General features: G+C 51.5%; 1 protein-coding gene across 1 annotated transcript; it reads right to left on the bottom strand.

Moving 5' to 3' along the window:
- Window positions 1-572: 572 nt before the first annotated feature.
- LOC142843416 (keratin, type II cytoskeletal 75) lies at window positions 573-9,112 on the bottom strand. Its single transcript, XM_075960722.1, has 9 exons — window positions 8,569-9,112; window positions 7,858-8,072; window positions 6,923-6,983; window positions 6,306-6,401; window positions 5,514-5,678; window positions 3,707-3,832; window positions 3,358-3,578; window positions 2,278-2,312; window positions 573-1,202 (listed from the first exon to the last, which is right to left on the bottom strand). The coding sequence occupies exons 1-9, from the start codon at window positions 9,070-9,072 to the stop codon at window positions 958-960; spliced, it is 1,668 nt and encodes a 555-aa protein (XP_075816837.1). The 5' UTR covers window positions 9,073-9,112; the 3' UTR covers window positions 573-957.
- Window positions 9,113-14,072: the final 4,960 nt, after the last annotated feature.

The following is a 14,072-nucleotide window of genomic DNA, read 5'->3' on the forward strand; positions in this document are numbered from 1 at the left end:
CAGGATTAGTCCCATCATTCCCCCATAGTCTTGAGAGGAGGGGACCACGAGACTGTAACCTCAGGAATGTGCAGCTGCTTCCTGGGCGTCTTCCCGCTGTCTGTGATTACAGGCTCATTGGCCTGGCCTCGGGGCTGACTTCTAACTCCTCTCCTGCCCTGTCATTTCGCTGCTCAGGGCTGCGAGTTTGAAGCTGTCGGGGAACAATCGGCTCCTTTGCTGGCCACTGCCTTGACTACCCATCCTACGTCAGTGCTGTCCCGAAGAACACAGGCTGATGTGGGGAGGGGCTGGCCTCGCCCCGATGACATACTGAGGAGGAGAAGGCTGGGCAAGGCTTCTGCCCAGGGGTTGGGACTTCCCAAACAAGCCTCCCAAAGAAAAGTGAGAGGAAGGCTGTTGGCTGCTGTCATCCCCATACTCCCCCCTCAGCTCTTTAGGAAGCTGTCGTGTCCTGAGTACCGCTTGTGTGGAACCCTGGCTGAGAACTGCCCTGGGCTCATCACCACTGAACACAGAGGGCTAGGAGCCAAACACGTGACACATGCATTTAATAGGCATTCCAGGAGGAGACAGAGGAGCGCTGGCTCTGGCTGGCAGTTACAAGCAGCAGAGAAGGACAAGACAGCCTGGTGTTGAGGTGGCCAACACAGACCCCCATCGCTCGGCTGGAGGAAAGGGACAGGTGACGCTGAAGGGGCACTTGCAGACCTACTGATTATGAACTTGGGAAGAGAGTGGGCTTTCGTTTTGTGTGTCTGGCACAAAGAAGTACCAGGAGCAGCCTAGGGACTGTAGGGAGGTTGCCATAGTCCAGGGAATGGGTTTAGCCAGGAGGCCAGAATCCCTGGCAGCACAGGGGGCCTCTGTGAAGAGGATATGGGAGAAGGGTCCAGGCATCCAGTTAGGAGTGCGAGGAGGCCTCGCGGCTGCAAAGGAGACCACAGGCTGGCCGCCTTAGTGCTTGTAACTTTTCCTGCTGCATGATGTGGTGGAAATGAACTTGACGCTGGAGCCACTGCCCACCGGGCCCCGGCAGCTACTGGTGGTGAAACCAGAGCCTCCCAGACCTGTGCCCGTGCCCAGGCTGTGCCCACCGCTGGTGGTGAAGGAGTAGCCACTGTTCCCACCAAGACCCAGGCTTCCACTTCCAAAATTGCTGCCAGCACCGTAGCCACTGGAAACTGTTGAAGTGACCACAGCTGTGGAGAAGAGGGGACAGAATCAGAATTGCAGGCAGGAGAGAAGGCACCCGATGTCAGAGCCTGTGCTGCCTTAGACCTCCACCTCTGCTGGTCTGAGCTGTCTTCTTTCTCCAGGCTCTCTCTACTGCACAGTGCTTCTCTTTGGGCATCTCCAGGAAGGTGCTCCCCTCTTTCCTCTGCTCTACCACCACTGTTGCTGTCTTTGGATTTGACTCTGGCATCTTCTTCCTTCTGGAAGCTCATAGGAATATACATGCCCCTCCCCAGGAGTCCCCCTGATGTGGCACTCTAAACACAGATGGTGGCTGTCCTGTAAAGCCCAGGGCTTTCCTGCAGTAACACTCTGTAGAGCCAAGACCAGCAGCCGGCTCTCTGGACTTCTTAGAGGAGGCAGGACTGCCTCACTGTCCTGGTTTGGCACTAGAGTAAAGGGTTCTCTCCAAAGGACCCAGGCAAAACTGTCCACGTCAGGTGCTCATCTCTGAGCTCTTGTAGCCCCATGGAATTCTGGGAGGTGGGAGATGTGGCTGGGATTTTGAGCTTCCTGTAGGACAATTTCAGGAACCACCTGGGCAGTGGTTTGCACTCTCACTCCAAAGGGAAGAACCGTGAGCCCAAAGACTCTCATCTACCTTGGGGGCTAGAGGCAGAAGGATCAGGAATTTGAGGCAGTTTGGGTTCCATGAAATCTGTCTCAGAAAACAAAAAATTCCTCTAGTGCTGTCCCAGGCTCACACAGGTGACTCAGGTTAAACTCAGCGGGAGACTCAAGCTAAACACACAGATGTGCCGGGTGGGGAGTTGGCAGGTGTGAGGTGGGGTTCGTATCCAGGCCCCGAAGACAGGGTGGGGATATGTGGACATGGTCAGAATACACCAAGGCCCCAGGTCCAACTCCAATACTCCAGTAAATAAGTAGATAGCACAAGCTCCCCTAACCCACGATGGTTTTGTCCTCAACTTGAGCCCCCCAACTGTCTCAAAGTGAACGCTGCCTGAAGGCTCTCACAGCTGACTCATATCAGCCCCGTCTCCTGACCACAGGCGCGCTAAGCCACAGGTGTGTACTCACAGATGTTCACTGGGGAAACTCCCTCTCCGCTCAGCCTGGTCGGGAGGAGAGGAGGAAAGGTTAAAGGTTACATATGTACTGTCCAGGTATTTTCAATACAAATTTTGTGATTGTTTTAAGTGCACAGAAAACCCCTTTATTATTATTATTGCAGAAGTCATGCCAGTTAAAACTCTAAAAACACACAAAGTACTAAAAATAGTAAAGGAGCCCCAGATGTGGTGGTGTGGAGCCCAGAACCTCAGAGGCGCAGCTCAGTGTTAAACTATGCCCACCCATCCCTCCTTCCCCACCACCCCGAGGAAGTGAAAACCAATCAGATTAGAGTCCATCACAAAGGCAGGATGGCCCCTCTCAGTGAGGGAGTCTTGTCAGGCTATTACAGGTGCGGAGAGGCACCCACAGTCGTCACAATCAGGCTATTACTGTCTCAGCAACCGGCATTCATTCCTAAACTCTTGCTCAGGGCCTACAATAGCACTTCCTGAGAGTCTATCATGCTCACGGTGCCATTTGCGTCTCTGAACAGCCCCATTAGGTAGGTGTTATTACATCCGTTTTACAGTGAGAAATTGAAGATCAGAGAGGCTGCTTGCTCATGGTCACAAGGTTTGAAACAGGGTACTTCTGCCTCCAAAGCCCATCCCTTTGACTACTAAATTGAAGGAGAGCAAGGTTTTTATTTTTTAATTAAAGTAAAACTTTTTTAGGGGTGTAGCGAGACGACCTGTGGTTAAGAGCTCTTGTTGTTACAGAGGGCCCAGGTTACCATGACCCACATGGTAGCTCACAATCATCTGTAACTCCAGCTCCAGGGAGATCTGGTACCAGCCGTGCTCTCAGCACACAAGCAGGCAACCGCACAATAAAATAAATAAATAGATAGATAGATCTTTAAATGACTATTTTTTAAATTATATGTCTTTTCCTTTAACAGAAAGTGATTGCTTAGACCTGCTCAGGCCTTGCATTTCTATGGGTGCAGGGCACCTGGGGTGGCTTAGCAGCCTGAAAAGAGATTGGACTCTCACTGCCATAGCTCAGGCTGCCTGGGAAGCTCTGTTTGCTCTGAGAACAGACCTGCACTCCTCGCCCTCCAGCAGCTTCCTGTAGGTGGCGATCTCCACGTCCAGGGACAGCTTGACATTCATGAGCTCCTGGTACTCGCGCAGCAGCCGGGCCATGTCCTGCTTGGCCTTCTGCAGGGCATCTTCAAGGTCCACCAGCTTGACCCGAGCATCCTTGAGGGCCAGCTCTCCACGCTGCTCAGCGTCAGAGATAGCAGTTTGCAGACTAGTGCACTGAAAAGAAAGGAGGTGTCGTGAGTCCGTGGACAGAGCCCGGAGGTGCCGTGATCCAGAAGAGGAGTCTTTGGAGGTGGTGGGATAACACAGAAGAAATGGGAACTCTTGCACTGACTGAAATGTACCTGCTTCTTGACGCCATCGATCTCAGATCTCAGCCTCTGGATCATCCGGTTCATCTCTGCAATCTCTTGCTTGGTGTTTCGCAGGTCGTCGCCATGCCGGCCAGCTGTCATCTGCAGTTCCTCATACTGGTAAGAGCAGACATGGGCAGTCTAGTCAAACTCCTGTGAGGTGAGGGAAAGCCACTCACCCCTTTCCCTCATTCATCTCCAGATGGTTTTTCTTGAGCCCTCTGCTCTCTGGGGAGGCAGCAGACTCTGAGAGTGGTATACAAACACAAGCTGACTTCTGTTTCCAGGCACTTATACTATTGCTCAATTTGTATCCAAAAGATAAGTAGCCAGTAGTGAATGAGCAGGGTCCTTCAGAGTGCCCCAAAGAAGTCCGACTTAAGTTTGAAGGTGTGTGTAGTGGGGTGGGAGGGCAGAAGGGAAGCGTCTGAAGGGGAGACGCTGTCATCTGCAGGATGAGAAGAGGGGCCTTTGCAGACAGCTTAGAGAGAGAACATTCTAGACTGGAAAAGGGACTTAGGAGATTACCCTGTGGCAGGGTGAATGATGGCAAGTTTGCTGGCTGTCGCTGTGGGATGGGGGTTCTTGGTCTGGCTTGTATCAGGATCGGCTATGCCCATGAACTTAGGTAACCTTGCAGATAGCAGTGTGGGGACCAGGGAGGAAAGGCAGGAAACTACACGGTGCAGAGGCTACAGAAGGCCCAGTGCTGACCCAGCAGAAACCCTGGTCTTGGTGCTCGTGTTAGATGTGTCTGGGACGTGCTAGTTTAGAAGAGATCACTTTACCCTGCCTCCTCCTGCTCATTCCAGACCAGTGCCTGTCTGAGTCAAGATCCATTCTGTCTGGAAAGTGCTGAACAGCCCAGCTTCCCCTGTGGCCAGATACTCAGGACTGGAAGGAACAACAGCCAACAGGGAGAAGTCTCTAATTTCACTTCCAGCTGGGGTTAAATCTCCCTACCTTCTGCTCACTGCCAAGGAGCTGCACCGTGGACCCTGGCATCAGACAACTTGCCTGCTTCACTACCTACCAGAAGGGCCTAGTGCAGAGCTCAGGGCAGGACGGGGCAGGAGGGGTGTCACAGAGTGGCAAGCAGATGCCCCTGTGAGGGACCTGGGATTGGCAAGGGGATGCCCCTGTGAGGGACCTGGGTTTGGCAAGGGGATGCCTCGGGGTCTGCTACACTGTTTATGACAAAGCTGTCCACCCAGGCTTTCAGCTGGGGCTCTCTAAGGTCATTCCAGCCTCCCTCTTGCAAATATGAGTCTCCCGCTCATATTCCTGTCCTTGCCTTCTAGCTTCTCACTCAGCCTTAAAATCCCTCTTGTTCTTTCACCATTGCTTATCCTTCCTGCTTGGCTTCTAAAGAGCCAGACCTTGCTGGAAGTGCTCTGGTGATGCTCTTTCCCTTCCGTGGTGCCCACCCACTTTCTGGCCTTCTCAATTTTGGGCTCTCTGATTGCACCTTCTATATTTACATCTAAAGCCCCATTGGCAGAGTGGAGGACCTCGGAGCTTATAGGAAGAATTCATGGGCCCATTAGGACTGTTATACATAATTCTTGGTCATTTTGGAATCTCATCCAGGCCACTCTATTGAGAGAAATGTGGGGACCATGCACGTCCTTCTGAGCACCCAACACCAACTGGGTACACACACTTAGGATGCTGTTAGACGTCTGTAAGGATTTTAAGCTAGGTTTTCCTAGTACCAGGGCTGTACTTGCGCAGTGAAGAAGTGAGAGAGGCGATGAGGTACAGCCTCAGAACACTCACCCGAGCGTTATCACCTCACCTTGGTCTGGTACCAGGACTCAGCCTCTGCCCGGCTGCGGTTGGCAATGTCCTCGTACTGGGCCTTCACTTCGGCGATGATGCTGTCCAGGTCCAGGCTGCGGTTATTGTCCATGGAGAGAACCACAGAGGTATCGCTCACCTGGTTCTGCATCTGAGACAGCTCCTACAGGGCACCAACTCAGTGTCGCCATGGGCAAGAGAAAGGGATCTTGAGGTGACTAACTACTTAGGCTAGAAATCCCTTCTCTGGTGTCCAGTCCTGGCCCTGGAAGTTTCTAGACAACTGATCAGTGTGGTAGAACCATTCTCTCTGCATTGCCTCTCAAGACTAACAATAATGCTTTCCACTTATGCATTCAGTGGACCCCCAGCTTCACAGAGACGTTCTGCAGCATCAGGTAATCCTGCCACCACACCTCTGCAGGGTGATTTGATCACTTCCTTCCCGTCTCTCCATAGACCCAGGTATCTGCCTTCCGCATGGCAGAGATCCAAATGAGGCATCTTCAGAGCCCTAGAAGCCTTCTGGCCAGTGAGTTGAGCTACAGCAGAGGAGAGGGGAGCAACTGCAGAGCCTGGAACCTGAGAACCAGCATCCCTCCTAGCTAGGGCTGCCCTGCTGTTTGTAGGGAGAGAGACCTCAGAGTTGAAACTGTTTCAGGTGCCAGAGTTCCCAGCATTCCTCTCTGGCACCATGCTGACTGGACTCAAGAAGGGAATGACACCTGCAGCTTCATTTCCTCTCTAGGCTCTGGTACCAGGAGCAACAGAAGCACTTGCAGACACTTACTGCCTCATAGATCATCCGGTAGAAGTTGATCTGGTCGGTCAGAGAGTCAACCTTAGCCTCCAGCTCCACCTTGTTCATGTAGGCTCCATCCACATCCTGAAATGACCCCAGATCCAAACAGCAAGTCAAAAGAAGCTGAGCAGAATCTAGCCTGGATTTCAGGGGTTGGGATAGAAGTTCACTGAGACTGGGGCTTAAGCTTCCTGGGCTAACAGAGACCTGAGCAGAAGTAGTGGGGGCCTTCAATACAGGGGTGTATTCTGGGAGGTTTGCGCTCATCACATAATCTCACTGATGTGATATTTCTTTGGTGAACCCAGGACTAGACTCTCTCATACCCCAAGATTTAATTCTAAATCTCAATCTCTCTTTGTATACTCTACCCTCCTCCTCCTTTTAGAAGTTCCTTCTCTCCACCGCTCAGTGCTGGATCTTGACCAAAGGGAATGCTGGGTAAGCCCTGACCCTGCTCTGGATGCCCAGTCCTTCTTTCTTTGAGGCATGGTATCGCCATGTAGCCTAGGCTGGCTTCAGACACAGCCCTCCTGTTTCTGTCTTCTGAGTGTTGGGAAGACAGGCTCAGACCTCAGTCTCATTTAAGAGATGTCCCTACTCACCTTCTTCAGGCCCACAAACTCATTCTCGGCAGCGGCGCGCTTGTTAATTTCATCTTCATACCTGCAAGAACAAGGTGAGGGCAAGGGGGTGTGAGATTGAGCAAGGTTTAACTTCTGCTGCTGCCTTGACAAGACTTAAAGACCTTCCTTCCTCTCCAGCTCTTCGGTGTCCTGCACATGACTGTGGATGATTCATTAACCCCTACTTCTTCCTCTATAAAAGGTAGACCAGTAAAAGAAACCTTTATAAGATTAGAAGGTGAGCATAGACTTATGAGAATAGATTCATGAGCTTAGGCAATTCCATTTCTTTGTGGACACATAGTCCTAATCACCAAAAATATTTGCTGCCTCAGTAGTGCCTACCGGACCTGCAAAGAAAACTCTATTTGTTCAGGACAGTCTTTCAGGAACATTCTGAAATATTTTCACAGGGTGTTGTGATCAAGCTAGCTAACAGACTTGCTAGGACCATGCTTTTGCACTGTAGCCCAGACAGTAAACTGTGTTCACCTCCACTAGGAAGATCAGAACCCCTCCTTCTGCCTTGCTACCTTCCTTCACTTGCACTCCTGCCGTTTTGGAAATTCGAGCCATCTCAGCCCCTAGGCTCACATCCAATAGAGATAAGCAGCAGGCTGCAGGTGCAGCAACATTGTTGCCCAGAATGAGCGCTGTGTTTGTTTTGTCAGATGATGCTGGTGCTCACTTCGGGCATGTAGATAGATAAGACCGGGCCCTTCCTGTTTGTTAGCAGCGAGGCAGAGACAGAGGTCCCTTACTACCCTGCGTGTTTCATCTTTGCCATCTACACTCTGGGTTGCACACCCAAGCCTCCTAGCTCATGTGGCATTCACTCCTTTGCACTTCTCTGGACCTCAGAGAAGCAGCCCTGGGAATGGTTGTGTGGAGTTGGGAGCCCATCTCCCATTCACCTGACTTTGAAGTCTTCTACGACCTCCTGCATGCTCCTAAGCTCAGCATCCAGCCTGCCTCTTTCAGCAGTGACACCATCCAGCTGCCGGCGGAGGTCATTGAGGTAGGCGTCGAAGAAGGGCTCCAGGTTCTGCCTGACAGTCCTGGAGCCCTGCTCCTGCAGGAGGTTCCACTTGGTCTCCAGGACCTTGTTCTGCTGTTCCAGGAAGCGCACCTACAGAGGAGCAGAGAGAATGAGCCTCATGTGAGAAGTGTTCTTGCTAACAGTGGAGGCAAGCCCCCTTTACCCCATGCTCAGCCAGCAGTTACACAATTGACAATTCCATTCCCAAATGAGAAAGTCCATGGGGGCAGCCCAAGGACTCTAAGATTTCAATGGACTGCCATGGGGGAGAACATAACCTCTATGGTGGGAGTCATGGAGTCTGGGTTGAGTTTCTCAATGCCGCTTCTCTGGGTCAGGGTAGCTGGCACAGTGAAAACCCTCTTTCTGGAAGAGAACTCCCAGAGAGGACCAGGTGGGGTGGGGCATCTCTACAAGGTCCTGTGGGCCAGCTGGCCTGGCATGAAAATGTCTCTGTCCATAGCCCACTGCTGGTACTGGTTGGTGAATGTTCTCCCGGGAACCTGCACTGCTGCTGTCTCCAGAGCTGAGCTTTCCCCTCTAGCCACTCCTGCACTGGGAATGTGAGGGTGGCCACAGGCCCTACCTTGTCGATGAAGGAGGCAAACTTGTTGTTGAGGGTCTTGATCTGTTCCCGCTCCTCTTTCCGCACCCGCTGGATAGTGGGGTCGATTTGCAGGTTGAGGGGAGTCAGGAGGCTCTGGTTGACGGTGACTTCTTGAATGCCTCCAGAGGGACAGACAGAGAAGCCAGGGCCACCGAAGCCCCCTCCAATGCCACCACCATGACCAAAGCCACTGCTGACCCCAAACCCACCGCTAGGCCTGCCACCAAAGCCACTCCGGAAGCCACTACCAGCACACCCACCAATGGAGACCCTCTTGGTGCCCCCAAGGTTGTAGAGGCTACGGCTTCCAAAGCCAGCACCAGCACCACTGATCCTGCCAAGTCCCCCACTGTTTCCTGAGGAGCGGGCCACAGAGACAGAGCTGAAGCGGGAGCGGCCAGCAGTTGGGGTGGTGGCAGAGGCTGTGCTGAAGCCCCTGCGGCTGCCGCTGGAGTGGAAGGTGATGGTGGACAGCCGAGACATGGCGGGTGAAGCAGGTGGCAGGAGTTCTCGAGGTAGATTCTTGAAGAGGATGGAGAAGCCAGGCAGCTAAGGAAGTGCAAGCTCTTGGGTTTTTATAGGCCCCCACAAAGGGCGGGGCTTGATTAATGAAGGGGGCCATGCTGATGGCATTGCCTAGGCATCTGCCAACCCTGAGCTCACCCTGAGTACCCCTGCAGGAAATGGCATTAAAAAAAAAAAAGCACCAGTTGGTTTGCTGCCTCCCCTCCCCCACGTGGAAACTTCTTTCTAGTTGTAACTTGATCAGCAGACCGGTGAGAAGCGACTTAATTGCTTCAGTCATGTCCTAATCATGCATCTCCTAATGGACGCAAAAACACTGCCTCATTTCTGAACCGCTTTCTTAGGCCTGGGACCAACTCCCTTCAGTCCAAACATCTTGTGTCAACACAGCCACTGCAACAGTGTTTCCTATTCTAGGTATGTGTCTCTGCCGGAGCATTTCCTCAGCAGCTGCGGGCTGCTTTCCCCAAGCCCATCAGGCTGCTCCTTTAGGTCCGCATTCATCTTCCACAGCCTTCCACACAGCATTGACTACCCTTTAATTTTGCTCAAATCATCTGTTTGCTGGACATCATATGTAATTCCCGGATCATGTATGTTGGTATGCACTTGTGTGTATGTCCTGTTTATGCCAATATTTGACTTTCAAGGTCATTTACAATTCTGTCTTCTGTGGACGGACTGGGAGCATGAAGACTTGGGTTTGAATCCTAGCCCCTCCAGTGCCCAGCCATGGCACCTTGGGCTCATCATAAAACTTTCTGAACTTCAGGGCATGTCTGCAAAATGGAGTATATGGAGAGTCTTCACGTACGAAAACCCGTTCACAATGCCTCTAGTGTGAGTGCAGACTGTACCGGCAATCATGAACGCTGGCCACATGCCTGCCCTAGAACGGCTCCTGTGAGGATCCAGAAATAACACAGCACACTTTCTTAATCCTTAGCAATAAGTTCACAGTCCTGCTGGGGAGACAAAACTGAAGCATGCTAGGTAACTGAACAAGACGATACACAATCAAGCTATATTTGAGGCTGTCTTCTTCCAGAAGTCTCCCAGGGTATGTCTTTCTGAAGACCTGTATTCCCAAAGCTACACACACTGGAGAAACCCCACTCTTGTTCATCTTGTCTTACAAATTGAAAATTATTATCATTATTGTTGCTATTATTAGTTTAGGTGTGTGTGTGTGTGTGTGTGTGTGTGAGAGAGAGAGAGAGAGAGAGAGAGAGAGAGAGAGAGAGAGGAGGGAGGGAGGGAGGGAGGGAGGGAGGGAGGGAGGGAGAGAGACTGTTGGCACCCACACATGACACAGCATTTGTGTGGAGGTGAGAAGACGATTTTTACGAGTTGATTCTCTCCTGCTACAGATCCGGGTGGACCTCGGGTCAGGTCATCAGGCTTGCTCAGACAGAACTCTGTCACAGAGCCATGCTCTTGGCTCCTCATTCTCTTCTTCACTGTGTCTTACATTCTGCTTTAGAGCGTGGACTGATGGTTTCCAGTGTGCCTTGACCTCTTCCTCCCTGCCCCCACCCGCCCCTCTCCCTCTCCCTGTGTCTAGAGACAGGCTGATACCACTTGGTAGGTGGGAAATGGAGCCAGGTGCCATGCTACAGGCACCTTTGGGAGGCCCACAGTGCCTGGCTGATGTTCTCACCTGTCTGGAATGGCAGCGTGACACTCAGAGGGCCGGTCTCCCTCCTGGGAGCCATCTTTTACCTGGGGCTTTGAGGAGGGGCTGGGCCTCTCTTGTTGGGGTTGAGACTCCTTGTTTCCACGGGAGCCTGTGAATCACAGCTTTTGTTGACACGGGCCGAGCAGAGCTCAGTTCTTTACTTGGTTGCCAGTGTACCTAGGTCCTAGTTAGGTTGGTGCATGCTTGCCTTTGCCCATAGAAGCAATAAACATCTTTGTGTTCTTTGCTCCTCTTTGTGCGATAATCTGTCTCCCAGAGGAAGGGACCTGTTTCCTGAGCACTTAGAGTGAAGTCAGAGCCTGCTGCGGAACAAAGGCTGACGGGGGCAGGGCTCAGGAGCACAGCATGGCGCTGGTCCATGGGAGGGAATGCGGGCAGATGCTCTGGCGCTTTTCCTTGAGCAGCCTATGGCAATTGGACATTGGCACCTTCCTGGCCACTCCTTCCTTTCTCATGGCACCCCATTTTCTCTCACTATTGCCTTCTTGTTTCCCACCCATAACCACCTCTTCACTTAAATAGATGGCAAGTGCCTAGGAGAGCCGGCCTTGCCAACAACAGGCCATTAGCCTCTTTCTTTGTATTCATTTTGTGTGTGTGTGAATTGGAGATCTTGTGTGTGCTAAGCGTGCCCTCTTTAAAATCTCAGAACATACTGACTCTTCGTTAGAATAGTGTTTTTATGACTCTTTGAAAACTTCATTCCTACATACAATGTCCACACTCCTCTCCTACCTACTCTTTTCTTTGAATGGAGAACACATTTTATTCTGAAAATAGATCTTAGTAACAATGGAATACCAAAAATTGGCCATTGTAATAGAAGAAAAGGGCAACAGCAGTTTGCTTTAACGTTTTTCCCGAAGCACCTACCTACTCTTAAAACTTTCCTTCTTTGCTTTCTACTGAGGAGGTTTCTTTCGGTAATTAATTAGTTGATTTATTTATTGGTGTGTGTATGTGTGGGTAACATATACACTCACAAGTGTGTGCACGAGTGCCTATGTGTGTGCATATGTGCATGTATGTTGCATATACGCATATATGTATGTACAAGTGCATGCTTGTGTGCGTATGTGCATGTGGAGCTCATAGGCCAACCTTGGATGCTGTTCCTCAGGAGTCAGCCACCTTATTTTTCCAGACAAGGTCTCTCAGTAGGGCCTGGAGCTCACCAATTAGGTGATTAGGCAATTAGGTGAGGCTTGCTGCTAGCAAACTCCAGGGCCACCTTTCCTGACATCCTGCGATGGAATTATGAGGGTGAGCCTCCTTATTGGTCTCTTTTATATGGTCTCTGGGGATGAAGTCCAGGTCTTCATGCTTATATGACAGATACTCTACAGTCGGCACTGTCTCCCAGGCCCTCAACTGTCTAAGAAGCCTTCTGGTAAGCCAGGCCCAGCTCTGACTCTCCCGCTGTCCCGTGGACTGCGTGCTCTTCCTTATGTTGAGCTTTAGTGGTCTAGGTGGCCGTGTGTCTCTGGAGGGTGGGTGCTTCCTCCCCAGATCCTCAGAGAGAAAGGCATCAAGAGTTCACCTGACAGGAGACCTAGAGGCTCCTTTCTGCTCCCTGACCACCTGGGCTTCTCTGGGACCTTTCTTGTGGTCTGGAGGAGTGGTGGGCCTAAGGACACTCTGTGTTCTGGGATCCAGAGCTTTGACAGCTGGACCCTGCGATTTCTCTCATGCCTGCCCCTTGAGCTTAGGCTGATTGCTCGGTGGAACTTGAGGTCCTTTGCAGAGTGTCGTTCCCATCGACAGGCAGTGGACTGGCAACTAGGAATGAACTTGGGAGGAGGCTAGCAAGGCAAGGAGACAGGCCTGTCAGGGGTGAGAAGCTGGGGGTTGTACCTGAAAGTTTTGGCTTTCAATCAGGACACGACCAAGGAGGAATGTGGGTAGAATGCCATTGAACAGAGGAGACTTCCTCCCCAGAGCAGGCCATTCCTGGGGCATCAGAGGACCCAGGCCATAGCCATCTACCCCATTGCCTTGAGTCTCTTCAGCTCAGCAACACCTGTCCTGGGCTAACTGCTCAGCAGCACCTATCCTGTGCTAACTGCTCACTGTTATAGTCGTGGTAGGCAGAATTTGAAGTAAAGCAGACAGAATCCCTCCATCCCTGGAGCTCTTTCTCGAAGAGGAGGGGAGCAGAGGCAGTTCCACTGAGCTTCCCAGCTGGCATGCTCTGTGGGGCTGAATTGGGAGAATGTGATTTCACCGAGACAGTACATCCAGACTTGAACATTTTTCTTGCTTGACTATGCATGAGGGTGGCCACACTTCCTCCATAGTTGGTGTACTACTAGGCAGCACCAGCCTGCCCCTAAATGGCAGCCATGATCATTGTTCTCTCACGAGTTCTGCCGTCATCAATGTTCTGATGACGCCCAATACGCGAGACACGCCTGTGTGTAGCTCCTCCACTGACTGTCCGCTCTTTCCCACAGACTTATGTGATGGGCAGTGCAGAGTCCTCACAATTCTCCCAGGAAGTTTGAACAGCAAAATGGTACACTCTTTCCATCTAAGAAGCAAGATGTTCCTTCCTCCGTGAACAAGTGTATCAGACACACCCAGAGATGTTACCTGTGTGAAGTTCTATAGACACACACATCTTAACTCTTACTGAACAACGGTCTACACGGGGATTTGCTGGTGACAGGGCACAGCTGCGGAGAGGAATGAAACAAAGGAGCGGAAGATTTGAGCCTGGAGAAGCTGTGCAGATGAGGAATCTGGGGGGGAGAAGCTGTGCAGATGAGGAATCTGGGGGCCCCAGAGGAGACAAACCTGTAACAAACCATCCAGTGACAACCCAGCCTCTCAGCAGTTATTTTTTTCTGTCTGCTATCCCACATATGCCTAAGTCTCCTTACCCTGTAGATCACAGAGGGACAAAGTCTGTTGTCTGTGACACACAGTTAGATCCCTTCCTGGGGGTAGGGTGCGGATGAGATGCCAGCATTTCACCAGGGGATTTTGACAAGTCAGGATGTAAAATGTATCTTGGTCATTCACCTCCAACCACTTCAGTGGATGTTTGTTGTTCCCAGGATGGGGCTGTTTTGTCCACTTAGTCTTTTGGTTCCCGTTGAGAGTCTGTGGGAAGGACGTGGTAAGGGAGGAAGGTGAAAGAAATGCCACTCTGGCTCTTCCCTGGAGGTGGAAACCCGGAAGTCCTCTGAATAAGCAAAGAGTGCATTCCCTAGAAATGTGCACTGGCATGGAGACACAGCCTGTGGGCACAGTCTGG

The sequence above is a fragment of the Microtus pennsylvanicus genome, chromosome 2 (genome assembly GCF_037038515.1).
Source record: "Microtus pennsylvanicus isolate mMicPen1 chromosome 2, mMicPen1.hap1, whole genome shotgun sequence".
Taxonomy (NCBI): domain Eukaryota; kingdom Metazoa; phylum Chordata; class Mammalia; order Rodentia; family Cricetidae; genus Microtus; species Microtus pennsylvanicus.

Bases quoted from the DNA above. Each gene is read 5' to 3' on its own strand.
- LOC142843416 (XM_075960722.1), bottom strand. From the start codon at position 9,072: ATGTCTCGGCTGTCCACCATCACCTTCCACTCCAGCGGCAGCCGCAGG. The intron at 5,679-6,305 runs GTAAGTGTCTGC...GGTGCCCTGTAG, and splicing joins ACCGGATGATCTATGAGGCA to GAGCTGTCTCAGATGCAGAA. The intron at 3,833-5,513 runs GTGAGGTGATAA...TGCTCTTACCAG, and splicing joins AGTCCTGGTACCAGACCAAG to TATGAGGAACTGCAGATGAC.